This window comes from Ctenopharyngodon idella, chromosome 5 (genome assembly GCF_019924925.1).
Source record: "Ctenopharyngodon idella isolate HZGC_01 chromosome 5, HZGC01, whole genome shotgun sequence".
NCBI classification, from domain to species: Eukaryota; Metazoa; Chordata; class Actinopteri; order Cypriniformes; family Xenocyprididae; genus Ctenopharyngodon; species Ctenopharyngodon idella.
The window spans coordinates 25,906,896-25,925,186 of record NC_067224.1 but is presented as its reverse complement, the minus strand read 5'-3'; the positions used below and the strand labels follow the sequence as shown (position 1 = coordinate 25,925,186).

The 18,291-nt window shown below is 36.3% G+C and overlaps 1 protein-coding gene across 1 annotated transcript; it reads left to right on the top strand.

The window, feature by feature from the left end:
• Nucleotides 1–1,615: 1,615 nt before the first annotated feature.
• Nucleotides 1,616–17,884, top strand: rnf128a (ring finger protein 128a). Its single transcript, XM_051894328.1, has 7 exons — nucleotides 1,616–2,210; nucleotides 3,327–3,571; nucleotides 11,544–11,615; nucleotides 12,788–12,870; nucleotides 12,993–13,089; nucleotides 15,939–16,110; nucleotides 17,132–17,884. The coding sequence occupies exons 1-7, from the start codon at nucleotides 1,787–1,789 to the stop codon at nucleotides 17,221–17,223; spliced, it is 1,185 nt and encodes a 394-aa protein (XP_051750288.1). The 5' UTR covers nucleotides 1,616–1,786; the 3' UTR covers nucleotides 17,224–17,884.
• The last annotated feature ends 407 nt before the right edge of the window (nucleotides 17,885–18,291 follow it).

Below are 18,291 nucleotides of genomic sequence, written 5' to 3'. Positions count from 1 at the left end.
CATTGCTGTAGATGGATAAACTTGAGTTAAGTGTAAACAGTTTACTAATAAACAGATTATAGTCTAAAAATCGTTATATTCAAATGTCAAACCACTGTAAAATCATCTGCTGCTATTTTAGCAAAAAATATTCCACATATTGGTTTCATTTTAACATCTGCTGTGTCCAAGAGTCTTACATGGCCAGAACAATGCAAAAAAAATTTTTTTTTTTTTTTTTTTTTTATCAAAAATACAACAAGAAAATATCAATACTTGTTTTCAAAAGTCTAATAAAAAATGTGTGTTTTTTTTTTTTTAAATTATTATTTTTTTGGCATAGTATCTGTACTTTAACCAAAGAGCATAGAACCCAAGAGACGAAACTCTGATGCTTCTTGGGAAACAGCCATTAGGTGGCGCTTCGGTAGCGCGGCAGCCATTTTAGGGTGAAAATGCCAACTGGACAACAGAATCCATCACATCTTACGCACCCAAAATCGGCGAATCTCACAGCAAAATCAGAAGCGCAATAGAACATTTCTCAAATTAAGTAATCAGTAAATTTTATGACACCTACAGTAAATGTTGTATTGTCTTATATATGTTTTATTTTATCAGTTGTGGAATCCAACCATTACACATCTGAGGTAAAGTTAGCCTACTTTATTGAGTATTTCCATTTTTTGCAACTGTACACATTTACTATTAATAGTAAATTAATAGATTAATCATTAATAAGAACATCATGTTTGTAGCGTGATCCAGGGGATTAAAATGTACAATATTTATTTAAGACCTAGTGGAGTAATAGTAATATAGTTACTCCACTGGGTCTGAAATATGTAGGCTATTGTACGTTTTAATCCCCTGGATCACCCTACAAACATAATGATCTTACAGAACATGATACATTGTGTCTGTTATCCCATAATTCCCACTTTTGGACACAGTGGCTGTGTTTTTTGTTTATATTGTCTTGCTTTAACGGACATTTAATAGGCCTATAAGACAACACTGCAAAAACAGTTTACTGTCAAGCTGTTATATTCTGTTATATATTTATTGTCCAACATTCCCAATTTTTCTGATGCATGTCCTTAATCTAATTTCATATGCTGGTATTAATTTATAATGCTAATACTTGAACTTCAAAGAATTTTAACCCAAACTGACTGGGTTTGGAGCAAAGGTTTTGTGAAAAAAAGTGGAAGACTTAAACATAAAGTCTGTAAAATAAACTGTTAAAAGGATTTGATGATCACTAGTAATTGTACGTTATTCAGTGTTGTCATCATTCAGGTTGGATTTCAGCTTTAATGAACGTTTTTTTTTTTTTTAACAAAGCAGCTGATATTGCCACAGAAACTAGTGGACTGCCGAGTCGCTTTCACCCCAAAATGGCGGAAGCGTAGGGCTGCTGCTGGCCGCTGGTGTTGCAATGGAACGTTCTATTGGCTTTCACTTCTTGTCAGTATAAGTTCTTTGCTTTAACTTAGGTATGTTACAATTTCTCAATATTTTCTATACCCCTGAATGAACCACATAATTTTTATAGTTTCTGTGCAAAAGTACGAGTAAAGAAAAACAGCGTGTGTGGCTTTAAGAGAGGGGTGGGCGTGGCTTCAGGCTCAGTGACCTCAGCGAGGTAGAGTTTCTATTCAGTTGCGTTACTAAAACACCTGTAAGCGTTCAATAGGGAGCTATCGATTACGTGAGTTTGCGGAACAATTTTTCAATCGTTTTAAACCCAAATTGTGCTTTGAACTGTACCAAGGAGGATAGCACCAGGGCTGTTTTGCTTAATATGGGGCCTCTTGCGAGTCAGGATGTGTTTTCGTGGCTGCTGGTGGCCTCGGTTCTCCAGGTATCGAGTGTAAGCTTGGCGCAGGCCAGTTACCTGTGCACTGCATACCTGAACATTTCCTATACCATTCCTGGAACGAACCAAACCACCTGGCGTCAAGAGGAGATGGGACTGTATGGACAAGACTCACCCAAAGCTTCTGTCGTGGGGAATGTGTATTTAGCCCATCCGATCTATGGTTGTGAGGAGGACACCGTTTATCGCCGACCGAACGACTCCAGGGGCTGGATCGCCTTAATTCAACGCGGAAACGGATGCACTTTCAGCGATAAAATTAACGTCGCGGCTATGAACGGAGCTGCCGCTGCTATAATTTTCAACGACTTCGGGGCTGAAAATCGGGTCATTCAGATGTCCCACCCAGGTATGTGACCCAACGGGCTTAGGACCACAGATGGCCTGCTGACCCTTTTTAGACGGTCCTGTATAGGTTTTAGTTTGTGTGTGTGTGTGTGTGTGTATATAGTATATAGTTTGTGTATATATATATATTATATATATATATATATATATATATATATATATATATATATATATATTACACACGTGTTCTCTTGTCTATTTTTTCTGATCAGTTCTATTCTCTATTATTGGGTGCCAGTTGTACTCTAACCCGGGCGTTGTGTTGTGTAAGTTGTGTAAACTTGACGGCTGATACAGAGATCATGTCCGTAGGACCTCCTCAACGCTGAGAGCGCGCACTCTGCTGAGTCTGCTCTCGCCTGTCTAGGCTATAAAAAAGAAACTGGACTAGAACCGCAATTAGATCTTTTTAAAGCACCAATCCACTCATTCACTGAGAACTTTACTGCGCGTTATGACTCAAATTCCTGCTACAAGACTTTTCAGATGACCTGTGATAAATGTTTTATCACATTACGCCATGTCATAAAACTAAAGGGTGCGTGTATACGTAGATGTTATTTGCGGGGTTATTTAACTATCATTGAGGTCCTGTTATAGTTGCTGTCAATTTAGTTTTTAATTTTAGTTAAAGTATTCATAAATACTTCACTCTATAAAGTGTAATTTGTTAGTTTTTGTTTTTTAAAATGTGTTTGTACTAACAAAATTTTAAAAAAAAAACACCAAGTTAAACTAAATAAATGAAATGTTGCCGTTATATAGGCCTATATTTATTTGTTTTATTATTTTATATTTTATTTTATATTTTACTTCAAATAACGACCTTTTTATGGTTTTAGTTAACTATAATAACCCTGGTAGATGCTATTTGATGTGTCATGCGCATGCAAACAAGTCAAGTCGTACGCGACAGAAGTTCCATAATTTCCTCTCCCTTAATTTAAAAACAATTTATTCAGTTACGTGTTGGTAAACACGTTTAATGTTGCATGTTGGGTGACGATTCGGCTCTTTCCGTCTCAACCATCAGGTTGTTAAGCGCAACGGTGTGTGTTTTGGTTTGCGCATGCGTACTGCTTGTGTTTTCAGTATAGTCTCTTTTGTGTGTTTCTAGGCACGAACATCGTTGCAGTCATGATTGGCAACTACTATGGGATGGAGCTGGTCCATCTGCTAGGTAAGGGCGTGCCCGTTTCCATAGCGATAGAGGTTGGAAAGCAGCACGGTCCCTGGATGAGTCACTATTCAGTGTTTTTCGTCTCCGTCTCCTTCTTCATCGTCACCGCGGCGACTGTTGGATACTTCATCTTCTACTCCGCGCGGAGACTGACCAGCCTCAGGCAGCAGAACCGCAAACAGGTATAGCACAAGATTTGAGTGGATGGCTGCTGATTTGATGAGCTATGAACCTCAATCTTGTTAATATACTTAACCTTAGTTTTGCCCAAAAACACTTTTACGAAGGTAATTACAATAAAACTGTATTACATACTTATAGACAGAAATAATAAATCGACATGAATAAATATAAGAATAAATTGTCAAACAAACATTATTCGAAGGAGATTCTTTTAAATTTTTTACACTATAAGTGATAACTGAACTATAATATTTTTGCATAAACTATGGTGACTTTAGTTTATGCAGAAATGGTTGTACAAGGATGTGTAGTGGGTTCTTCTCAGACTTGCACTACCATTCAAAAGTTTGGGGTCACTAAGATTTTTAATGTAAGAAGTAATGCTGTAATTCAAAAGTGACAGTAAAGAAATTTATAATGTTACAAAAGATTTCTATTTCAAATAATTGCTGTTCTTTTTACATTTCTATTCATCAAAGAATCCTGAAAAATGCATCACGGTTTCCACAAAAATATTAAGCAGCACAACCGTTTTCAACATTGCTAATAATAAGAAATGTTTCTTAAGGACCAAGGCATGAAACCTCTTAAAGGGTTAGTTCACCCAGAAATGAAATTTCTGTCATTGAGTACCCTCATGTCATTCCAAACAGTCCAGAAAAGTAGTAAAGACATTGTTAAAATGGTCATACAAAAACAAAACCAAAATAACGACTTTATACAACAATTTCTTCTCTACCCTGTCATTCTCCTACGCTGTTTACGTTGCAACAGTGCAGGCTTCCAGGTTCTACGTCAGAACGCTGACTCATTATTGTCCGGCTCCTGCGTCAGCATCGCACGCATGCGTCGTGCTGCTCACGTGTACAGCGTAGGAAAATGACAGGGTAGAGAAGAAATTGTTGAATAAAGTCATTATTCCACAATATTTGAGTTATGGAGATGGTCTGACGGACGACACAGAGCATACTAAAATTAGATTCTGTGAGTCCAGCTACGAAACCAGAGTGGAAGTGATGAAAACGCTGGTGTTAATTCAATTTTAGTTTTTTACAAAATACACTTTCACGTCATACTTTCAACAGGCTTATTTCAATTGCTAAAAATTCCCTCTTCCTCCTCCTCAATTAACATGAAATCATCCATTGTGTTTGTGTTCAGCAGATGACTTAATGGACCTGGTTTGATCCCTTAATTTTTTTTAGAGCTAAATGTTTACTGAGGGCTTTGTTGCAACGCATAACAGAACTTAAGGGAACTCTCAAGTAATTAAGGGAAAATACTTAATGGCTGTTTCTTGCTCTACATCATCATCAACCGTCGAAGTTCAGTTCCAATACTCAAGAACGCAAGAACAGAGGACGCATGAAAGTACCCGGATGTGTTCTTGATATCGAGGATGCATCGAATGCAGACTTGAGAGAATCGAACCGTTAAAAATCCGGAAGCCTGCGAGCTTTAAAGTTCTCGTTCTCACTTATGAGAGTCCCGCTAAAAGCTCGCATATATGTGGCTGCTCGTGAAAGTAAACATTTGTCCGTTTGTTTTGCTTAATTTTAATAAAGTGATAACCTGAAGAAAGCCTGCAGTATTTTTATTGGAATATAAAAAAGAATCTTAACATTGACAAAGCATGCAATATAAAGGCTACTCATTTTCATAAATACACGCGGTGAAATAAAAAGATATAAAATTATATAAAAACAATGTCTATAATAATATGAAAGAAATTTTTTAATAGGTTATGACATTTGTTTGTGATGTTATGTTGTATTTATTGTGCATTAGCCACTTATAAAATGCTGGGACGGTCAGTTGAGCAACAAAATCGCAGCACATCTCAATTCTCAAATGATGCGTTATGTGTCCTCACATCCTTCCGAGTTCGTTATTTCAAGGTTGCCTGGCAAGACCGGACTCCACGAGAATGCAAGTCCGGTCTCTGCATTCTTGGAATTGAGAAACAGCCAATGACAGCCTCAATGTTCCTTAAGTGTGGACCCTTAGGTTTTTTCTTGCAACCCATGTTTCACTAAGGGTAACCTTAAGAGCTTTTATGCAGCCTGGCCCAAATCAGCATATTAGAATGTTTTCTAAAGGATCATGTGAAATAATTACAGCTAAAAAAAATCAGCTTTGCCATAACAGAAATAAATTTTATTTTAAAATACATCAAAATAGAAAAGTTATTTTAAAATTGTATTAATATTTCAAAATATTACTATTTTTACTGTACTTTTGATCAAATAAATGCAGCTTTGGTGAGATTAAGAGACTTCCTTCAAAAACATTGAAAAAACATACCAACCCCAAACAATTGAACGGTAGCATATAGCAGAAAAGTAGTTACTGTTTAAGTTTTGTGCAAGTATATGAAGATTGCACTTTAAGATTTCCGTTTCAGTGGCTTTGTACATACTGCAAAGTTTGTTAACCAAAGAGTGATAACCACATTTAAATGCCAAGTAAATCACTTCAAAGGCAATAGGCAAACTACACTAACACTGGAACTGAGAAAAATGGCTTAAATTTTGTTTGCTTTCATATCAATTTATTTGCTGTGTTTTTTCCTTTATAGAAATAGTCAGCTTCAAAATTGGTATGGTTGACAAGAAAAATCAAGGAAGTGTATATATAATGTGGAGTTGAAGTAACTCACAAAGACATTGATATACACCGTTTATAAGCTGAAGCTTTTAGAGCCAGTCTTTCCACCAGAGTTGCTTCCAACCATTTTGTGGTCTGTGGTTAATTAAAATTTGACCAATGTACTTGAAACTTGCTTATTAAATAACATCATGATAATAGGACTTGTGCGATATGACGATATATATCGTTACCACGAAATAAAATGTCTATCGTTAGAGATTTTGCTATATTGTATATATCATAGTATGTAAATATATTGCACTATTGACACTTCAGAGCGATGAAATGCATGAATGAGAATATAAAGAGCGGGACGTGCTTGATGTTAAAAGAAGCGGAATATATCCTGAAAAGGAACTCGGTGCAGCGCTCGTGCTGACTGGCACACTGCCAACGTGCGCGCATGAAACCTGCCTCTCTCAGAAGGCAATCGCGAATTAGAGACGTGCTCGATGTTAAAGTGTATTAAGCACAATAAGAAGGGGTGGGCGATATACTGGTAGACACGATTAGCCTGTTGAAATTTGTCAACTGGTAGAGATTTTGAACTACCGTCTGTCAAGGTTACGCTCACGTGAGGTTGCTATCCTGCACGGTTACGAAAGGTTATAACTTGCATGAGTTTTTAAGCATTGCGGTTTAAAAACAAGTGATTTTGAACCGTTTAAGTGCAATCAGCAGCGAAAGACAACTCATTTCAGCATATGCACGCGCTCTCTGAGAGACTGTTTCTTAGCGCCGTCTGAGAGACGCGCGACATGAAGCCGCTGCTCAGAGAGCGCGTGAGGACTGAACTGAGTGCTTTTTGACGACTAATTGGGCTTGAACAGTTAAATACACATACCTATGTGCCAAAGTGACCATGTATTTGCAAGTAAACAGAGCCATTTATGCCTTAAGGGAAGGTACAGTTGAGAAAGACTAGGCTTGAGTTAATGGATCGGTGCAGTCAAATTTACCTGCCGTCATTATTAATGCTAATCAAACAACAAAAAAGAGAGAATTTCTCACTGCTTGCTTTTGTAACTTTAACAAGAATAAATGTATATTTAAATGACACAGTAAAGACTATGCATTGTTTTTTTTATACCTTTGATTACTTTATACATTTTCTAGTGCTTGAAGTTTTCATGTAGGTCTATTTCGTCTGTCTTTGTACTATTATGGTTTGTCTTTGGTCTTTCTTTATCACAGTTTGTCTTCAGGAAGATTGAGTTTTTTAGGCTAGTATTAATTTTTTAAATTATATTGAAATTGATGATAATTATGAAATGTCACTGATATGGAAAATGTTTATCATAAAAATCTTATTTAAAGCAAAAATAACTATTGTGATATAATTCGTTAACGTGATATAAAATTTTGGTCATATCGCCCAGCCCTACATGATAATTGTAAATAGACTTTACTGTTTATCAAAGTCACCATCTCTGATATTTCCATTAGTCACTGTCATTATCATAACAGGTGTTATTCACAGCAATAACGAGAATAGAAAGGACATTGACTTTGGTTACTCATTTATAGAGAAGATCGTTGATCTGCCTGGTAAGTGGTTATATAAACAGGACTATTTGAGAATGTTTCTAAATATGGATGTCAAAACCCAAGTACTGACTGTGTGATCCTTGACGATTTTTGTTCCTCATGCTTGCTTGTTTATTAGTCTGGTGTAGCTTCTAACTTGTTGGTCTGGTTTCACAGTATTAGGCTCTGAGATCATCTTCCTTTTTTCAACTTTAATGTCATCACTGTATGTGTATGAGTTAGGTTCAAGAATGGCATTAGGTTTAAGTTTAGTATCAAGGGAATGTTTGATCTTGGATAAAGTTTAACTAAAATCACAACCCATCAGAGATTATTACACAAACACACACACACACACACACACACACAGACGGAATGTTTTCAGTTCGATACTGTTGAAATTACATTGGGAATTTTTCTAAAAATGTTGTAAAAGGGGGAATACCATGCAATACTTAAGCTTAATAAAGCTGAAAGACATTACTGTGCTCAAAAAGTACCTTTTCCAGTTGTTTGTTATTTTACTAGATGTAAAATGGGAAGAAAAGAATGAAAGTGAATTGTAAAGTAAAAGTCTTTGTAGAACTGAAGGGCCAAGATCCCTTTACAAACCTGTTGAGCTTTACTACACACTTCTCAGCAACAGCGGGCTATACAGGTTTGTGCTATATAACTTCAGGAAAATCAGACCCTTTCCACCTGAGTGTGCTGCGCATCCTCTAGTCCAGTGGTTCTCAAACCTGTCCTGGAGAACCCCCAGGCCTGCACATTTTGTCTTCCTCATCTATCACACCTGATTCAACTCATGTGCTCATTAGTAGAGACTGCAAGACCTGAAATGGGTGTGTCAGAAATAGGGAGACATACAAAATGTGCAGGGCTGGGGGTCCTCCAGTACAGGTTTGAGAACCACTGTTCTAGTCCAAGCTGCGGTAATGTTTTAAAAAACCCAGTACAGCTAATGCTGCCGTGACTTTCATGACTTTCAAAGTCGTCAAATTGGTGATTTTCCCAAATATGCAACTGTCTGTTATTACTGATGTCAGTTCCAAAACACATTTCATACTATGGGACTCACAGACATCCTGCTAAATATCTCTCGGCCATTCGTGATGCATCTGCGCTTCTCTCAGATTGCATCTTTGATTATTCAAACATGGCGATCATCAAATACCTGAATGAGCACAGATTTTAGGCCTCCTGCCGATAATTTCCAGTAACTGTCGCTAAGCAGAAAATCAGGGCTAAGTCATGTAGTGTGTGGGCAGCATAAGCTTCTGTAGGTGATCTAGAACAGGGGTGTCCAACCCTGCTCCTGGAGGGCTACCGTCCGTCAGATTTTCAGTTCCAACTCTGCTCCAACACACCTGTCTGTAATTATCAAGCAGCCCTAAACACCATAATTAGCTGGTTCAGGTTTTGGAGTTGGAGCTAAAATCTGCAGGGCGGTAGCTCTCCAGGGCCAGGGTTGGACACCCCTGATCTAAAACAAAATGGTCAACCAGGGGTGAGTTTCCCGAAAGCATCGTTAGTCAACTATGGTAGTAAGTCCCATTGAACTATATTGGTAACGACGGAACTTGCGACCATAGTTCGCATTGGAAAACGCACCCCTGAGAGGGTCCATATAACATTCCTCTTTGTGTGTCACTCCAGTGGATACCTGAAGCCGCCTGTATAAATTTCAAGGCTTTGACGTTGGCCGTCAGGACTGCCGTTGGATGTGCACACTATAAGAGTATGTTCCTTTCCACCATTTACAGCCAGTGAATGCACAGAAACATGTGTTTCGTCCACAATGAGGTACAAAGTTGCTTTCTAGAGCCTTCACCCTCTCTGTTCCTCTATGGGCTGCCAACCTCCACCTGATCTGCTCAGATCATTGTGACTTTCAAGAAACAGCTGAAGACATGCCTCTTATGTGAATATTGATTACAATCATAAACAAAGGCAATTCCTGTAATAGCTCCTATTATAAAAAAGAAAATGAAACCTTGTTCTGTCCTATATTTCTGCCTTTCTGCTCTAGCTTGTGTGTACTACTAATCATTGTATACTTATAGCATTGTGTACTTCAAATTTAAGCTATATTTTATGCTTTATTTCAGCTTTGACTCAATTTACAAAAAGACTTATGATATATTGCTCATGATGTCTCTTATTTCTACATTTGAAAAGCATCTACTAAATTAATAAATTTGAGTTCTAAGATATCTGTTGTAGATGTATGTGAAGGTATAAAGTTGTGTATTGAAAATCTAATTCTTTAGAGCAAAAGATTTGATCTGCAGGGCAGAGCATTATTTTAAGGAGTGATAGTATGTAGGGTTTTTTTTTTTTTTAGAGTAATAACAAGATTTATTTGAATTGTGTGTTTTGGGTTTGTGTGAAGAATAAAAATGACACACTGCCACACAATCGGTCTTATTCATGGAATTTAGTAACATCAAATACATATTCACTCTGACTCATTTGTCTTCAAATAACTCAAGGTTGAGCTCAAGTCAAGGAAAAATCCGAAACAGTTCTAAGAAACCCAGTTGGTTAGAGGCCTGTGAGGCATACAAAAAGGGTGGACATTCAGAAGTTTTAGATGTACTTTGTGCTGCTGGCGAGCAGTCAGTCGTAAATCTGTGCCGATTTAAAAAAAAAAGTTGATAGACAAAACAAGTTGCATTAATATCTGTTCCAGTAAACATTGTTTCAGATTTTAAAAATTAAAAGGGTTTTATGGAGGGTTTTTTTATTTATTTATTTTTTTTATTAAAATGTTCAACTTACTGTTCATTTAGTTAAATGTGATGTCAGTCACCACAGTGGCTGATAGATGAAAAACATTACTTTCCAGTTTGTGAAAAAATACCTGCATTTAATTGGCGTAAAAGAGCAATGCTAGAGTTTAACATGCAACACGTTGTGGATTCGATTTCAATCTGGTAGAGGATTTATATTACTATCTCTGTGTCAGCACACAATTTATCGTCTTCCTGTGGAACACCAACACAGAGAGAGGTCATTGTTGAGAAAGGTCATTGTTGTTTAGTCAATGAACACACTCCAGAGTTTCATGTGAGCATATCTGGTGTGAGTTATTTGATCTCTGCAGGCATGTCCCATTCATTACTAAATTTGTGAGGTTGTATACAACTTAATGTTTCTGGGTAATGTATTTGGAATTACAGAAATGAGAGATGGACTTTTTTTTTTGTGGTTGAGCTTTTTGCCTGCTAGATGTATGTACTTTTAGAGAAGAAAAGAGTATTTGTGGCCTTTTTTATTGGGATTTTCTTTCATAAGGGGGAAGTATCCATTTCATAGGCATTTAAAGTGATTTATTATTAAACCAGGCCAGCAAATAAGTTCCTTTTTCTGCCTAGACTGTGGAAGTTTTGAATCTGGATTGATTAAGGTCTCTGTATGTGTGGATGTGGTTTAGCTAGAGGTTCTTTTTTGGTTATCTAATGCGTTGACATTCATACATTTTTTAAGTCTGTCTCAAGTGTCTGCATTCTTGTTGCGGCCACTAAATGTGTGAACCAACTGAGTAAATGAGTCCACAGTAGTTCTCTCGCTGAAGTTTGAGTTTATTTTTTATATTTACTTAACAATCCTAATCTAAAGATCCTTTGTTGTAGGTGTTTGTGTAGCAGAGCAAACACATCTGAGCACACTTTGTGCTGATACTCGTGTTACAGTTCTACAATATTCATACACTTCCTGAAAAACCAGTAAGACCAGGCCAAAAATACCAAAACACTCACACATTTTAATCTCTGTTTGTCTGTTCTTTTTCAGAAAAAGCTGAAAGCTGAAGCAAAAAAGGCGATTGGCCAGCTGCAGGTCCGCACACTGAGACAAGGGGATGAGGTACATCTGAACATTTCATGTGTGCGCGTGTAAATACAGACAAATGCTTCTATTTGTACTTATGGTTTTTTTGATTCCCTTTGTGTTTTGTGCATGCACATGTATGCATGTAGTTTATTTATTTTTTTATAGGTTTATTTATATTTAAGTTTGTATTTGGTTTTGGTTTATATTTGTACATCTAAGTGCTTGTGGGTTTATCATGTTTATTTGTTCTCATGTTTCTTTCTCCTAAAAATAACAATGTGGGTGGTACATTTTTAGGCAACTTGTGTAACAGGAGTGTAAATTTTACAGCACTTTTAGGGGTTTTTTTTATACTGCGCTTAACCCTGTTGTTCTAACCCCGACTTTTAACGCCGGGTAAAGGAACGTTTCACACTTGTAATTTAGAAGCAGTGTTAGCACCACTTTTTACCCAGGGTTATAAAACCCTGCTCTGGAGCAGGGTTAGCACCACTTTTGTAAGAATGATATGGCAAATGCATAGCAACAGACAACCAATTGCGTGCCTCATATTCACATGCTTTGAACAGTCATGGAAACACTGAGTGTTGAATAAATAGACGTTTCAGCATTTGAGGATCAAAAAAGATCAAATGGTGACAGAAAACGTGACAATTGGAGTAAAGAAAACACCATTTCGTTCTTGACTTTTTTTATAGTTCAAGATAAAATTGATAGCACAGTCATCAATATATAACATAAAGATGCGTAATAATAGAGCGATTATGTAAAACAAAATGCGTGCTATCCAATCAGTGATACTGATATCGCGAATTTGCAAATAAGGATGCTTAGGAATGTCCAGTGTGAAACGTCAGCTTATGAATACCCAGGATTAATTGTTAACGCCAGGCAAATTATGAACAATGTGAAACGTGAAGCAAGACAACCCAGGATTCCATTTACCCAGAGTTTGCAATGACCCAGGGTTAACGAGTGTATTTCAAGTGTGAAAAGCCCTTTTGTAAGTTGAGTCAAAAATCGAAATAAAGCATAAAATATAGCTAAAAAAAACAATGCTTGTTTTTTACACTATTGCATTTTGACACAAATGATTGTTTGTAATGGCTTATTATAAATAGGATAACTTATTAATTGCAGATATATGAACAACTTGATGAACATATCAGTGTGAGTGATGTTTTGGTGTTTTGTGTGTTTCACAGGAGACAGGCCCCGATGCTGATACCTGTGCAGTTTGTATTGATTTGTATAAACCAGGAGATGTACTGTCAGTACTCACATGCAAGTATGTCTCTCTGTCTTTCACTTCGTTCCATCTCAGTCAATCACAGATGTTTTCATTAATTTTTTCCTGTCTTTTCAGTTCTAATGTGGGTGTATAATGTGTTTGTGTATGTGTGTTTGCAGTCATTTCTTCCATAAATCTTGCATAGAGCCATGGCTGCTGGAGCACAGAACCTGCCCGATGTGCAAGTGCGACATTCTTAAAGCCCTCGGAGTTGAGGTGAGGTTTCATATTCATAAGACCAGCGTTTGACTTCATAAAGCTCTGAGGTGCTAGCAAAGGTCAATTATTATTATTATTATTTTTTTTTTTAACTCCCTACAATCTTTTTTTGAGACACGGAATCATAGGTTGAAATAATGTCATTTTTATTCTTTCAACCTACCTTCTTTAAAAGAAGCACCAGATGGAGGCACCTCAGTAGGTAGGATGTTGTGCCTTAATGCTTTCTGGATAATGCCTGATAAGATGTAATTTTTCAGGTATCGGACACGGCCTTATTGTTAACGCAGTAAAACAAAAAAGATAAAAAGCTGAACAGTTGAAATGCAAACAAACAGGAACTCTCAGTTTCAGTTTAAAGCTCTACCATGGCAATGCAAATGTTCTGTTGTTTATCATGCTAAAGTGTTAGCAACTTAGCTGCAGATGAAAAATTGCAAAACAAAAACATAACATTACTAAGCATTATTTAAAAAGGAAAAGAAGACAAGGAGATGAGGCCAGATTCTGTCTGTGCCTCGTGTGGTAGTAGGCAAAGAGGAACAGATGTTCAAAAGCTCTGGTGTAATTCCGTTTCAATGTGAGACAGCTCGTGATTAGAGCATTTGATTTCAGTCATGCAGAGTCACAGGGAGCAGCGTTATGTCGATGTGTTGAATAACATTGGGTGTCCCTTTGAGAGATATTGTGTTCTTTGTTCTTTGGTCACCTTCATAAATGACATCATTTATTGTGGCAGTGAATGAAGATGGATAGAGATCCATCAGCAGTGACACACCTCAGCTCAAAGTTTGTCACATATTCGACTGAGGCCATAAAATGCTTTTTTTCAGAAGTTACCAAATGACAAGACAAAATGTATGCTACCGTTCAATCGTTTGGGGTCAGTAAGAATTTTTTTTTTTTTTGAAAGAATTCAATACTTTTCGTCAAAGATGCATTAAAATTATCAAAAGTGACAGTAAAGACATTTAAAATGTTACACAAGATTTCCATTTCAATTAAATGCTGTTCTTTGGAACTTTCTATTTATCAAAGAATCCTGAAAATTTTTTTATCATGATTTCCACAACAATATTAAGCAGCACAACTATTTTCAACATTGTTAATTTTCAATAATGTTAACAAAATAAATAAGTATTTTTATAATAAATTAAAAAAAATGTTTCTTAAGTACTAAATCAGCATATTTGATTTCTGAAGGATCATGTGACACTGAAGACTGGAGTAATGGCTGCTGAAAATTCAGCTTTGCTGTCATATAATTGAAAAATATTATTTATTTTTAAATTGTAATAATATTTTACAATATTACTGCCTTTACTGGGTTTTTTTGCTGCAAAATATAGCCTTTCAAAAACAAAAAAATCTTACCAACCCCAAACTTTTGAATAGTGTATGTTGAGACAATAATATACTTTTACACATTTTATACAGATATGCAAGTAATATACAGATATATGAAAATATATAAAATTATATTTAAAATAAATAAATAATATTATTGTATATTGTAAGTATTGACTTAGTATAGAAGTATTGCTACTTTTGATGTCCCTAGGCTATGGTAGTATTGCTTTCCTGCAGCAAATACCATAATAACTGGGATGCTTTTTTGCTTACCTTGGTGAAAATATCTGACAGATTGGGCAGCATACCTGCGGTGTTACATTCTGTTGCTTGTACTTTCCTCTGTAAGCCTCTTTGATCCTGCTCCCATTCCAGACAGAAGTACAGCCTGACAGGATGCTTTCGATGGAGTACCTGTGGGCCCATCCTTGACTCCCACAAGCATTGTTAGGAAAAAAAGTCCAGTGTTCTTTCTCCTCACGTTGAATAAGTTAAAGTCGGCTTAAGACGGAAGTTTTCTTCCCTGTTACAACATATGTAATTGAGTGAAATGGCTTCTCGAACAAGAAAAAAATGTAGGGTGGGACTTGATTTTATCCATTGGGAATCATTGTGGTTTACTTTTGCTGTGATTCTCATGTGAGTGACAGGTTGTCCCGCCCTCGCGCTAGTGAACGCATCATCAGAAAAGAGATGTCGCTGCAAGAGGGAGGGGAAGTCTTTTTCATTAAAGAATGAATAAAAAAAAAAAAAAGATGTGCATGGATAAATCATTTATAACAAAAAAAAACTGCAATATTCCATGAAAAATAAGAAGTGTTTAAATGTGTGTTTTCCATGTAGTTTAGTGCAGTGTTCTTGATGTCACACTAGCTGGTGTTAAAATAAAAAGCTTGTTCACTAGAGACTGAACATTGGCTGACAGAATACTGAGCAGATTTGGTTGATACCCAAGGGGTCTCAGACTGTTCTGAACACCAAAGCATCTCCCACTGTGTTTGTTGCACCTTGGGAGCTCACTTTTGTTCTGGCTGTTTCAAAGAATGTCCTTAAGCACCCTTGACCAAAGGTGACAAACAGCATACCTGTTGTAAGGGGTGTTAAGTGGGGTTAATAAGTAACTGTGCGTGATGTGATGTGTTCTCTTCTTATCCATCCTGTAATGAGCCTTGATTACAGTAACCAGAGGGTTGGTGGATCCTCTGTCACTTGTTGTTATAAAGACTGCTCTCACTGAAACTGGACTGCTGCTTAATCATGCTCTGCATATACGGAAAGCTGGAGAATTAGTTCTATTTGTTCTTTCTTTGGCAGCCTGGTTTTATTCCTTTCCCCCTCAAGTCTTGAGTCCATAATTTTAGGGAATTTGCCATCAAGTCTAGTTTTCAGTTTTGAACATTTCATCATTGCACACTTAAAAAAAAAAAAAAAAAAAAACAACACATTTTGCCAGATATTTTCTGAAATGTATTTTCCTGAACTTCTCTCTCTCATAGTTGGATGTAGAGGAGCAGCCACAGATTTCAGTGCCTGATTTCAGATCCTTTTCTACCTCTGAGGACCTGCACAGTGAGACAGCGTCACACACACACAGTGAGACTGCATCCTCTGGATATGCATCTATGCATGGAACCGAGCACCTCAGTCCTGCCGAAGGCACACAGAACGGTATGAAAACACACACACACACACACACACACAGTCACATTACTCGCATCATTTAGAAATGCACTCCAACTTATTGTGATTGTACTACTTAACTTTCACATACAAATATACAGAACGACAGAGTATCTGTGGTAAATGTCAAGCATTAAGAGTAATAGAAACATTCATTTACACATACAGTACATGTGTAAACATGCTATAGATTTTCTTAAAAATTGCAGCGATTATATGCAGCTTTTTTTGTGTTGTTTTGCAGTGAAAACCCACCAATAACCATGATGTACTTATGTAATTGGTGTTAGTGACGATATACGTATGGTTGCCTGTAAATATTTTTGTACATAATTACTGAAATTGCTGTCCATGCACAAGGCAATGGTGGTACTGGCATAGAAATACTCATCATTCTGCTTTGCTGAAAATACAGAAATATGTTTGACACAATAGCTTGCACACTAATGACACTGATTGTACTGTACTGTACTGTACTGTACATTTAAATGTTTTAAATTATTAGTTAACTTTTTTGCAGTTTAACAATATATCCTTGTCCGTTATTATATTATACAATTTATAAGAGCGTTATCGGTGATTGCATTCACTTGAAATATTAAAAAAAAAAAAATGCATATCCAGTAAAATAATGTACTTATTTAAATCTAATCTACTGGTGAAATTAGGCAAGCTGCCACAAGTTTGCTTGTTTTTTTTTTTTTTATCAAAATACTATATAATATACTATTTTGATAATAAATAAATAAATACATCTACATCTAATCATTTATACGTCCAGATAATGTCTATAATAGTTTAATGCTTCACTGATATTACTGGTTTGATGAAGCTGTTCACAGAGTACCATAAAGCCGAAGTTTGTAATGTTGTAAATAATGTTGGAGATGGTTGTTGTTGTTTTTTAAACCCTAATGGAGAAAATGATTGGGGGAAAAAGATGCTTCTAGAACCAAGCTTATTGTTATTGGTCTTTTGGTCTGAGTGGTTTGTTGTGATTGGTTTGCAGGTGTGCAAGAGGAGCAGGTGGACGTGTCGCCTCATTATGATAATCTTGCCTTCGAGGGCGACATTCACAGACAGAGTGAAGTCAGGACCTGAGCAGCACAAACAAACACTGATACAATGCACTCTTAAAGATGAATGAAGGGTTTTGATTTGAGGACTTACATTGAAGCACTGTTGAGCCCTTTTCTGATTAGTTTCTAAGTGCCTATAAATTCTCTCTCTCTCTCTCTCTGACTATTTGTCCCTGTGGGGGACCACAATGATTACTGGGTCAATCGGAGGTCAGGTTTTAATTGTCTATGGTTAATTCAGGTTATTATGTTTTCTAATTCAGGGTTTAATTCCCACTGTGGGTGTGTCAGGATGTAAGACTCGCAGCCTTCCATAGCGTCATGAAGATGTCAGAGCAGCTGTGGAGACACACAGAGAGAGACAACAGTGCTCCACCTGCTGTACATTAGAGGACTTAATGCATACTGTACTTTATCCCTTTTTTCATGGCTTATTAAAATATATTGTTCCAGTTTTGATGGAAATTTAAAATGTCAGAAATATTGTGCCTTACACACACTTATGTAAGTGTGCAAATGTATATTATTCTGCATAGACCTAATAGGGCTGGTTTTAAAATGTATGGATTAAGTTCTCCTGATTTTAATATTTAAATAAGAGATGGAAATATTTCTTTACTCTTTCAAATGAATAGTACTGACACTAAATTTAACACTGTAAATAAAATATTTTATGAAATTTCCTGTGTGTGTGTGTGAGTGTGATTATTCCTATTCAGTGAATTTTTTAAGAAGCTCTGTTCACAATTGAATCGGTTCTTTTTAGTGAATCCAAAACAATTCACATAAATCAGAGCTGATCAAATGAATCTGAATCACTTACTGACCAGCAAATTATTACTTTTGTCATTAAAGAAATGCACCAAGAACAGCTGTTTTATATTGAGATACAAAAGTTGTGTTTCATAAAAAAATTACAATATTTTGTTTGTTGAGGATTTTTTGTTCAATATATAGTTAGAACCAATTATTGATCTTAACGTCTTAAAAAAAAAAAAGTAAACACCTTTTGCAAGATTTTTTTTCTTTCTTTTTTCAAAAGTACTTAAAGAATTGTTATTGGGTATAATTATACTTTCCAACTCCCATC